The sequence below is a fragment of the Antechinus flavipes genome, chromosome 2, assembly GCF_016432865.1.
Source record: "Antechinus flavipes isolate AdamAnt ecotype Samford, QLD, Australia chromosome 2, AdamAnt_v2, whole genome shotgun sequence".
Classification (NCBI taxonomy): Eukaryota; Metazoa; Chordata; class Mammalia; order Dasyuromorphia; family Dasyuridae; genus Antechinus; species Antechinus flavipes.
Genome location: NC_067399.1, coordinates 391,165,492 through 391,177,686, shown reverse-complemented (window position 1 = coordinate 391,177,686; position 12,195 = coordinate 391,165,492). Strand labels below are relative to the sequence as shown.

General features: G+C 35.8%; 1 protein-coding gene across 3 annotated transcripts in view; it reads right to left on the bottom strand.

Moving 5' to 3' along the window:
• Nucleotides 1-11,807, bottom strand: part of NDFIP1 (Nedd4 family interacting protein 1) — a 54,153-nt gene extending 42,346 nt beyond the window's left edge. Inside the window, exon 1 of one of the 3 annotated variants that reach the window (XM_051978627.1) lies at nucleotides 11,448-11,807. In XM_051978627.1, coding sequence (XP_051834587.1) covers nucleotides 11,448-11,492 — 45 coding nt within the window. In that variant the 5' untranslated portion in view covers nucleotides 11,493-11,807. Of the gene's footprint in view, nucleotides 1-10,787; nucleotides 10,905-11,447 lie in introns of those variants that run through there. The other 2 variants (XM_051978629.1, XM_051978628.1) reach the window with 2 other exon arrangements.
• Between the last annotated feature and the right edge of the window lie 388 nt (nucleotides 11,808-12,195).

Genomic DNA, 12,195 nt, shown 5'->3' with positions numbered 1-12,195 from the left:
TATGAATCATGATGGGAGAGGGGAATCAGAACAAGTGAAAAATTTTAAATGCCAAGCTGAGGAGTCTATATTTTAATCCAGAGAAAATGTAATCAGAACTAATTTAAAATATGTACAAGTATATAAAACATGAGAATGTATCTAAATATATACAAATAATGTAAATTATCACAGATTTTCTTTTGTTATACATTTAGAGAAGGCAAAATGTTAAACCTTAAAAAATCATAACACTAAAATTTATTTAAAATATGTTTCTTCTAAGCTTTCTAAAAATTAGAGATGGCTTCATTTTTTTGGTTTGTCTTTAGCCAGCCATTTTGGTTAGAACTGAATTCTATCAACCTTACTGAAATTCATGAGACTCAATGTTCAAAAAACCATTAGTAATGTTAATTCATTTACCTAAGTCAAGGCTAATGATGCAAAAAAAAAAAAATCTCTCAGCTAATGATCCCCTATATATTAGCATAATCAAGTAGAAATTTTAAGTATATTTTAACTATACCGTGAAAATTCCCTGTCAGCCACACAAAGATAACATTTTGCTGAAGAGTCCCTTGTTGCTGACGCATAAGATTCAATATGACTGCAGATAACTCTCTTCAAATCATAGGACCATGTTCGGTTACCATAGAAACTGGGTGAATTTTCTAAAAAAAATCTCAGGAAGTCAAATACAGGGCCAAGAATGTATAAAAATCAATGATTTAGCAATCCTCCCTTTTGCAAAAATGAGAAACTTTTAAAAATACTTTCCAAGTTGTTAATTGCTTTAACTATTAATGAATATTCCTGTTTATGAGTTATTATATTGCTTTGAAACCAAATAACTTTTTTTTACAAGACTAACCAAGATGTAAAACCATAATATTCTTATATCACTCTTCCCCAAATGTACCACTCTCATGGCTACATAATTGCTTTTAAAATAAAGTTTTATAAAATATACTGAATAGACCTTCTCTGTTATTTTGTTTATTTTTAAAATAAGGACACAAAGGCCCACATAGATTAACTAACTTGTGAGTTTTCTCATTTTCTATTTGATATCCAGAAAAGTTACTTAAGTACTTCACGTTTCAGCTGTAAAAATAAGATATTCCTTATCTCAGTTATTGTGAGGATCAAATGAGAGAGTATATGTATTTGATAAATCATAAAATGTTTTATAAATGTCAGCAGGCTATTACTCTCAGAATCACAAAATTTCAGACCTAGAAGGGATAGTCTAGACTATCTAGCCAATCTATACCTAAAGCAGAAATCTAGCTAGTCATCTGGAAAACGTTTGTTTTCCAGAAATATTGAGATACTTAATATTGATATTTTCCTCATTTAAATTTGTAATGAGAATTCAAATACAAACAACCCTCAGAGTAAGCTTCCCTCCAAAATAGCCCTCCCAAGAATTAGGACTATATATTTTCCCCCAAATACAGAACTTTGGGAAGGAGGGAGAAGATCTTAGATCATAAAATAATAGCTATTATTTATATGGATGTCTATTATTTCAGATAACTGTCCTAAGTACTTTTTAAATGTTGTCTTGTGATCCTCCCAACAACCCTGGGAAGCAGATGCAATTATTATTCTCATTTTACAATTAAGGAATCAAAAGCAGAGAAACAAGTGACTTTTTACATGAGATCACATAGCTACAAAGTGCCAGCAGAGATAAAATAGTAGTAGTAGGGTACTATGAACACAGAATGTCAGCTCTGAAAGGAACCTCAGAACATAGTTCATTTCAATACAATTAGAAGAATTTTATTTGCTGAATTTCCTCAAATATTTTTATCTAGAGTATAATCATAGTTCCAAAATGCATCCAAACATTTAAGTTAAATATAAAATCAAATAAGTAGGGAAAGACTGGATATGCGACTGACTTCATTAGTTTGGTATCTTCTGAAAACTCCCTTCTCCTATTAAGGTCAGCATCTTCTCTGCTATTTAATCTAAGAGTCTTATAAGTACTAGGAGGGTAGGTAATTTGCCCAAGATCACACACCCAGTATATCATAATCAGGATTCTTTTTTCTTTTTCTTTTTCTTCTTTTTTTTTTTTTGGGGGGGGGAGGAGGCAGAGAGAGATAAACAACTTGTCCAGGGTCACTGGGCAATAAATGTCAAGTGTTCTGAGGTCATATTTTATTATTTTTTTTGGCGAGATAATTGAGGTTAAATGACTTGCCCAGGGTCACAGAGCTAGGAAGTGTTAAGTGTCTGAGACAAGATTTGAACTCAAGTCCTCCTGACTTCAGGACTGGTGCTCTATCCACTGCGCCACCTAGCTGTCCCATGAGGTTGTATTTTGAACTCTAGGGTTGGTGTTCCATCCACTGCACCACCTTGCTGCCCTCAGAAGAATTTGAATTGCTGGTTTTAAAAAATATCTCTTGACCTCACTATTCCACAATTTCAAGTTTTTTCTAATATATCTTAATTATTTTTCTTGATTAAATATGATATTGGTTGACTATTTTCTTTTAAGCTTACATTTATATTAACTACTGACTTAATATTATGCCAAAAAAGACAGCAGGGCCAAAAAAAAAAAAAAATGTGTCATATTGCCTGAGGGACTGATAAATATTGCACAAGGGGAAGGAATTGTTTTAACCAATAAGTAAATATTTTACTAAAAATGTCCTTGAACCTAGTCAGCATTTTTAGTTAATATTTGAAACTTGTAACTACCTATATTGCTTAGAAAAATAAGGTCACCCTAAGTATAACAGGAAGAGGTACTGAATGATATCTGACTGAAGTGGAAAAGCACCTCAAATGGGACCGTGAGAAACATAATCTTGAATCTTTGTAGTTGGGAAGTTTATTACTACTTCTTCACTCCCTAATGCAGATGGTATTTTTAACAACACAGATGTACTGTCCTGAGAGTCCTGAGACCTTGACAACCTGATAAGAAATGCTGCCTGCTGCTGCCTGAGAATGACCCCCTTAGAGTGATAATTTTTTTTGCCTCCTGTTTAGAATAGAAATTCCTTTATTACGACAAATGTATCAAGAAACATTTTGATGTCTCTCTCTTCTTTTTATAAATATATGACCCTGAGGCCACTCATTATTGCCCTTCCAGTGTTGGGGTTGGGGTTCAGTAGCTAGCTAGCAATAAACGCTCTTAAAACTTCATTATTTTGACTGCCCTTTTCTTTCGCCTGGGCACTTCACGACAATAACTGCCTTTATAAAGCCAATAGCAGAGTAAAAAATAGAGCTAACAGATCCAATGATATTTTTAATGTGGATGGTCTTCCAAATTGGATAATTCCTCCAAGGAATTATGTGATTAATTCCTCTAAGGGACTATGTGGGTAACTCTTGTTGTTAACTGGTTCAACAATTCCAGTAAACAATTTGGAAGTATCCCCAAAAGGCTATAAATTTGGAATTATGCCCAAAGAGTTATAAAATTGCATTCCCTTTGACCAAGCAATACCACCTCTAGGTCTACAACAGAAAAAGATTGTGTACCTATATGTACACAAAAATATTTGTAGCAGTTCTCATTTTAGTGGCAAAGAAGTTAATATTGAAGGGACAACCATCAGTTGGAGAAATGGCTGAATAAATTGAGGCCTATGATTGTAATGGAATACTATTGTGCTGTAAGAAATGACTAGCCAGATGCTTTCAGAAAAACTTGATAAAACAATGAACTGATGCAAAGTGAAGTGAGAACATTGTATACAGTAATAACAAATTGCTGGAACTGAGAAAGACTCAGCTACACTGATCAACCATGATCTAATAATTCGAAATGATCTATGATGAAAAATACCATCCACCACCATAGAGAGAACTGATAAATTGATAAATCAAAGTGAAACTTTGGTTCATTTTCTGTTTCTTGCTTTTCACTTATTTTTTTGGGCAACATGGCTAATTATGGAAATGTTATACCTGACTTAAAATATAATATTTGTATGTCACTTGTCTTTTCAATGAGAAAGAGAGGTGTTGAAGGGGGAAAATTCATAACAAAAAGAATTTTCAAATGAATGCAATGTTAAAAATAAATAATTTTAGGCATGATTGAGAAATGTTTAACAAAATAAAAAACACAACAAAGATTATATTAATTTGTGGTTTTCTAAGCCAATATGCAGACTACAGAGATCATTTCTATAAGTTTGGACACCATTAGGATGAAGGATAGATTTTAGTAGGGAGAAACTTGAGGCTAGGAGATCAATTAGAAACCTATTATAATAATTCTAGTGAAAGATAATTAAAGATTAAAAAAGAATAGCTATATGAGCAGAGAAGAAAATATATCCCAGAGATATTGGAGAAAGAAATGACAAGATTTAGCAACTGACTTAATATATAAAGTAAATGACATTGAGGACTTGAAAATGATATTGAGGTTACAAGCTTAAGAAACTGGAAAGATTGGTGGTACTTTTAAAAGTTAATAAGAAGCGTATGGTAGTGGCTCAATTTGTTAGTTTATCCATACCTACTTCCTAACTCTCCCTATTTAACTATCAAATCTCCTTTTCTTCCTTTAGATGATTTATTAAAATGTTATCTCTTTTAGACAATTCTTCATGAATAATATGTTGCAATCTATTCATTTCTATCATGCACCACTCCGTTGTCCTTTGGTAACCCACATTTTAATTCTTCAGGGACACTATTTCATGACTCAGACCAGCACTGTATCATTACCAAAGGAATACTACTGTTTAAAAAAGGACCTTTTAAAAAGAGAAATAGGAGATCATTAAAAAACACTATGAAATTTCCCAAATTCAATGCAGTCTTTTCTCCTTTCTTAAATCCAATTCTGGGATGAGTTTACTGTTCATCTGAAATGTCTGTGCTAAACTATATATACTAATGGATAAGTTCCTATGAGGATCAATTTTTTTCATTCAAATGCATATGATCATCTGGACAACTAACATACTTTATCCTCTTGGATTTTTCCTATGGAATAGTTATTTTCTATTCTTTAGAAAGATTATGTATGTCACTTAAGAGATTCTAATGTTCCAGGGCTTAAAGTAATCAAAATAATATCATCCAACCATATATCTAAAGGATTTCATCACTTCTACAGGGAAATCTGCTTTCATTTCAATTATATCCTGATTCAATCCTCTGTGATAGGAGGATTTTTGGTAGGGATATGTATATAAGTTTTATGTCTTTCTTGATACTAATAATCATTGCATTTTCAAACTGTTGTTTCATTGTGCAAATAATTTTATAAGTTACAATCTTTTATGAATTTAAGCTATGCATAATAAGAATATAGTAATACATTCTATTTTGTGCTAAGCTAAATACAAAATTGAAAAGTTGAAAAATATAAACATCCTGACAAACTGCTATTCACTAAATGTTTTGTCTATTGGAATAAAATTATTTTAAAGGAACTTACTAAACCATTAATCTGTTAACAATTTGAAAAGAACAGCTATCAAAATTACTATCATCTTCTTCCCAAAATGTTGTATAGCTCGGGTCAAGGATAAAATAAAGAGAAAGAGTCAATCAAGTAAACTGAAACCAATCTTTTAAAGAGCCAAATATAAAAGCATAACTTATAGGGGAGCTATATATAAATTCAGGACTTTTTTTTAAAGAAGAGTAACAAAGAAATTTTTGAGACAAGTTTTATTTTTTCCCCTAATTAGATAAGATGACTAAGAAAAATATAGAATTCAGAAATGCAAAACTACTTTTGAGGGTTGCCCTTATTTTTTTTCCTGTGCTTATTACCTCAGTTTAAAGCATGATTTTAAAATAATAAGTCTAAGATTCTGGCTTTGAATACTATATCAACCAGTTGGTTTTTGCTTGATACCTTGTCTACAATTAAAATCTTATCAATCAGTTCTCCTCTAAACACAGAAGAGTAAGATAAGAAAGGGAGAATGAACCAACCTATATCCATCACTAATTGTGGAAAAAAATTCAGTAAATACCTTAGTAACAGCCTAGAAGTAGGGTCATTTTCTTATACAAAGGAGTTAATAAACTATTATTTGTGGATAAACAAAACCCAAAACTCAACAGAAAGCTAATTGCTTCCAAGACACATGATATGACTGCAATGATTCACAATGTGTTTAAAAAAAAAAAAAGGCTTAAAATCTAACATTCAGTTAGGAAATAATTCTAACCACAACCAGTTTTTCTTCTGCAAAGATTTGCTTAGGTATTCTCTTTTATATTCATAGGAGGCTTCCCTAAGCCAAAATAAGATCCTAATATACCAAGCAAATGAACAGTTTTAATTCAAATGGTAAAAATCTAATATGTGCAAGGCATTATATTTTTATATAATATTCAAGAAAACAGTACAGCATATAATTTTAAAACATAATTACTAATAAAACATGAAAATATCCTTTAATCTGACATAACAGATTTGTAAAATTCCATCCTGTAACATCTCCTGTGTCTAACTGGTCCAATAACCTAATCATCATACTGGTAGTTATTATGAAAAAGGTGAATATATTCTTTCCTTAGTTCACACACAATAATTCATTCATAAGCTAGAGAGAAATGCCACACAAAATTTTAAAATAAGGAATCTATACACCAGATGGCCTGTACCCCATCCTAATCAAACCATACTGATCCTATTTTGAGATGAATGTGTTCTTTCCTTAGTTGTCATATGAGTTCAATCATAAACTAGAAAAACCTACCAGAAAAAAATAAAAAATAAATATTTGTTAAATTGTTTAATTCAATAGTCTCCATACAAGCAATTTTAGGGGGCCAAATCTGTAACCCTAACTCTAAATGACATTATTATAGGTGAATACCCTAAATTTAACTCAACAAATATTTAAGTACTTGAAATTCAAAAATACTTCAATTTCCTATTTCTCTCAAGAGTACCACCACCTACCACCTTGGCAATATTATCAACGCTTACTCTATTTCACTCCATAAACCCACATTTGCCAAATCTTGTCATCTCTACAATTTTTCTCACATACATCTCCTTTCTCTTTACTTACGAAGAAGGTTACCACCCCAATTCATATCTTCATGTCCTGCTAGCTAGACTTCTATACAACAACTTTCCAGTCTCGAAATCTATCCCCTACAATTCTGTCAAAATTATTTTCCTCAAATCAATGCTTATGTAATCTTCTCAAATACCAAAGGTTTCCTACTGCCTCTAGAATAAAATACAAGGTCCTCTGCTTGGCACCTAAAGCCTTTCACAAACTCGTTCCAACCAACTCCTCCAGTCCTTATTATACATTATTCCCTTCCATATACTGTACTGTACAATCTAGCCTTCTTGCACTCATTTACAGCTTGACACCCTAAGCCTAACTATCCCATTCCTGAAAAGGATTCCCTCTTTCTATTGTTTCCTTCAAAATTCAAGTATTATTATTGTACATGTCTTTACGAATTTTGTGTAGGACAAAGTCCATGATGATGATGATGATGATGATGATGATCATTTTTGCTAAGCTTCTGTCTTCCTACTTTATGCTTCAATTAAAAAGGATAACATGAGGATCAATAAACAAGCTTTTCTCTGTTGTTACATATTTCAAGAAACCCTGAGATGCTCCAATACAAAAATTTTATAAGTCCCTGTCTTCCAGGAGCTTACAATCTAATAGGGATGATAAAACATATAGAAATAAGTATGATACAAGGTATCTGGTTCAGACAAAGTAATAGATTAGAAAGATAACTTGAAGAGAGCAGGAAAAGAGGGTTCATGGGAATTAAAGCTTGATGGAAATAGTGGCTCCTGACTTGGCCAGTGAAGGATAAAGATTCTGCATAAGCAAAAATGTAAGAAGGACTATGTTACAGGCAGGTCAAGATCAAGGAACAGACAATAGTCCAGTCTGACAACAGCAAGTAACAGATAGTCCTGAAAAGATAAATTAAGAGTCAAATTTTGGAGGGCCTTAAATGCTTACCTAAAAGTTAGTCTTTTCTCCATCTGCAGGCAACAGAGAACAAAACTTTTTGAAGAGAACTTGTTAGAACAATCTGGTAAGACTAGGGTTATAGTTAGACATTTATTAGGAAGAATCTTTTGGAACCCCATTTGATGAAGGGACTGAAAAATGAAAATACAAGATGCAAGAAAACATTTAAGATATTACTACACGAATTTAAGCAAAAAGTAAGGAGGGCCTCAACTAGGATGGTAGCAATTTGAGGAGAAAAAATGAGGTGGCTGCAAGGTAAGCTACCAAAGTAGAGGTAACAATGGCTGTAAACTGAGATTTCAAGCATAGTATCCACAGAAACAGAGAAATTAGAATATTGGAAGGGAGAGGGAGAGATGAAGATTTAAGTTTTGGATGAGGTCCCAGTAGATCAACAATAAAAGATCAAGAAATGAAAGACACCAGACTAAAGCTCAAGGTTGACATCTGGCTCAAAAAGCTGTCAACTCTGTTAGGAGGACATAAGTCAAACCTAAATAACTAAAAATTATGCAGTCTATTTTTATCATATAAAATAATAAACGTTGATCTTACACTTATAATGTTTCAAAACTTACAAAATACTTTACAAATTTTTTTCATCTGACCTTCATGAAATAATCAGGTGAGACAAGTAGATATTAAATATTATTTTAAGATCTTAAGTTCCAAAGCAATTTATGTATACACATGTATACACACAAATACATCTAATATCTGATTTGATATACCAAAAATATTATTCTCATTTTGCAGATGAGAAAATTGAGGTTCACACAGGTTGTGACTGGTCCAGGATTACATAAGGGAAAACAGCCCAAGAGTTTCAGGGAACAATAGAACCCATCCCTTCTTACTCTCATAACTCCTAAAAAAAAATTGTCCAGGGAAGCAACTCTTGTCCAACTTGACAACTACCAGATTAAATTCTGCAGCCCCTGTTTCTTTACTCCTGAAGTCCAAGAAAATGAAATTCGGACTATTAAAGTCTTTGGCATTATTGAATGGTTCAACATCATAAAAGATGATTTACTCGTGAAAATGACAGTCAAGAAATCGAACCTGTCTTGCCTAAGGATCCAATTTACCCCTCCAATACGTATTGTCTCCCACCAAAACAGAGATAGTCTTACTTTTCCTTTTGCTTTTAGGCACAGTGCTTTGCATATAATAAGCTCTCAAATACTTTTTCATTCATTCTCTTAGCTAGTGCCAGAGATAGGTTTTGAATTCAGATCTCCACCTAGTTCTTCTGCACCATTACATAATTTATACTGTATTTAAAGCCAAGGAAGTCAATTCAAAACTCTTTATAAACTTTATTAGTCTTCAAATGTGGACAAACTACTTAAATAAGGGAAAATGACCACAGAATCAGCAATAGAAATCAGGTATCTCAGCTCTAGTGCCAAATTTCTAAAAATTATTGCAAGTAGCATGATATAGTAATTACATTTTTCCTAGTAAATTATTTTTAAAAGATATTGATATCCTAATTTCAATATATGTTAACAGATTCAAATGAATACCTCCTAAAATATACACATATTCTACTACTCAATTATGTACATTCCACAACCAACTATCCATTCCTTCAATAAACATTTATGAAGAACCATTACGAGATAGACATCGGGGATACAAAGGAAAAAAAATAAACAAGACGCTTACAGCCAGATGTTAAATTTACATGATCTCCCCCTTAGTCTTTAACAAAGATCTGGAGAGGCAAAACACTATTCAAATATATTAGTGGACACATCCACTCTCTTTTCTACTATTTCATCAGAGGAATAGATAAAATTTAATCAACTATATCAAATTTAAAGGGAATGCCAATTTTCTAATTGATGCAAATAACATGCTAATATGTAAAATTGACCTAATCCTGACAAATCACAGGTACTGAAATGCTGCACTCAGCTGTATGCAGTATAATATGCCTGCAGTTTTCCCAAATGTTAACATGCCAATAGCCCCTGAGAAGATCAAGATGGTAAGTAAAAGAAAAATATGCAGCTCTTTTAAAAATCCATAGTTAACATTTAAATAACCAGTAAGAACAAATCTTTGGGAAATTTAAAATTAATGAACATCCTAGTAACAGTTTTATGACATAGATCATTATTAACTTTGTATTAATGGAGACACCCAAGCACAGAACATAGGAAAGACTTGCCCAAGGTCACATAAAGTCTATTCCAGACTTCAGATTAGGCCTTAGGTCTTTTAATCCAGTCAAGTGATTTATACTAGGCTGTAGTGCCACAACAGCCTACCTAATTACACAACAAGCTACCTAAATTCCTAAATAAAGTCATCTTAATAGCCTGAGAATTGAGATGGAGGAAATGACAAGATACAGACGAAGAAAATAAAAACAAAGACTGGGTTATATAAGGTTCAGACTTCTTGTTTTAATCTTTTTGTGGTTTTTATTTATTCTGTGAAACAGAAAATATCTAACATGCTGATTTTATAGGGAATCCTTAGCATTATTATTTAAATTAATACTAAGAATCCTTTAACATGACTAGACTGCAGGCATTTTCGATTGTAATTAAGCATCCACAGTTAGAATCTACGTGTATTATGACAATTAAAAGAGATGCTGAGCTATATCACTGAACCTTAGGGAGCTTCCCTACGTTTCCAGAAAAATAAGGTTCAGAAGCATTTTTTAAAAACACCCTTCTTCCTGCAGGTTCAATTTCTAAACCGCTGTTAGATAATGATCCAACCATCAACTATTCATTTCCTCCCATGTTTAAGAGAAAGTTGTGTTTTCTTTCATCATCATTTTCAAGTGCTTAAAAAAATACAAACCTTCCATGTACACGTCGCCATTTCTGAGGACACATGCAACAAAAGATGGCCTTTAAAAAATTACAGGCCGTCTTTCTGGTTTTCTGTCTCTGTCTGTCTCCCTCTTTTTCTCGGTCTCTCTCTCAAATTGCCTTAAAGCAAAGGGAGAGAAGGATGGCAAAAAACAGCCAGCTTTGAGGTGTGAGTAATCCCATCTCACACAGCAGGGAGCGCTGGGCGCAGGCACGGATTTCAATCCATCTCTCAATTCTCTTTTCAAGTAAATTTCTATCCCCTCCCCCTCATTAAAAAAAAAAAAATTTGACAATCTGACATCAGGGAAAAACATATAAAGGGGGGAGGGAGGGAGAAGCAAACAAGAAGGACAGTCTTCTCACAGGACCCCCATCCAGACCAAGGGACCTGCCCGCCCCTGGGGGAGCTCGTGTCCGTCTGGACCCCCGGGGAGGGCTGGGGAGGGACAGGAGAGGGGGCGTCGCATCTATCTGGGGCTGGGAGCGCCCGGGGCCAGGCCCAGTTCGGTCCAGGGCGTCCCGCGCCGGGCCTACAGGGCCCCGGCGTCGCGTTCTAGGCCCTGCCGGAGAGGAGATCGGGGCCCAAGGGGCGGCAGGGCGGGGCGGAGCTCCGGGCGGGAGGGGTGCGGGCTGGGCCGTTGCTCACCTGCTGATATCTGCTGCCGCTGCTGGGCTCGGCCGCCGCCGCCATGGCGCAGCCGGGAGGGCGGAGGGGCCGCTGCGGGGACGGTGGCTGGGCCGCGGCGGCGGGGCTGCTCTCGGGGAGTCCCGGGGCGGGGGAGGGGAGGTCTGAAAAGGGGGCAATGGAGAAAGCGAGGATCGATGGCTGGCCCCTTCAGGAAGCACTCGGAGGCCGCAGCTTCCTTCGGGTTCTGTGCGGGCTGCTCTCCTAGGGCCTGACAGAGCAGCTGTCGAAGCACAGCCGAGGTCTCTCCGAGAAGAGGCGGAGACCAAGACGAGCAGACGAAGCCTCGGCGCAGCGCCGCGCTCCCCTCCCCCTCCCGCCACTTCCCCTCCCCTCCCCTTCCCTCCCGGCACTGTTTTCTAGGCGCGGGCGCGAGCCCTCCTCCTAGCTTCCCCTCCCTTCTCCTCCTCCCTCCGCTCCCTCTCCTTTAATCTGTTTCCCTTGCTCCCCTCTACCCCTTCTAACCTCTGCTCCCTCTCCTCTCTGTTCCCTCTTCTCTCTCTTCCTTCTCCCCCTGCTCTCTCTCCTTCCCCTTCCGTCTTCCCCCTCCTCCAGCCTTCCTTCGCCTCCTCCTGATCCCCCTCCTCTTTCTCCCCTCGTTTTCGTCTCTCTCCTCCCCCTCCTCCTCCCAGCTCTCTCCCTTTCCTCCTTCTGTTCCTCCTCCTTTTTCTGTTTTTCCTCCTCCTCTCCTCTTCCCTTCCCCTCCTCC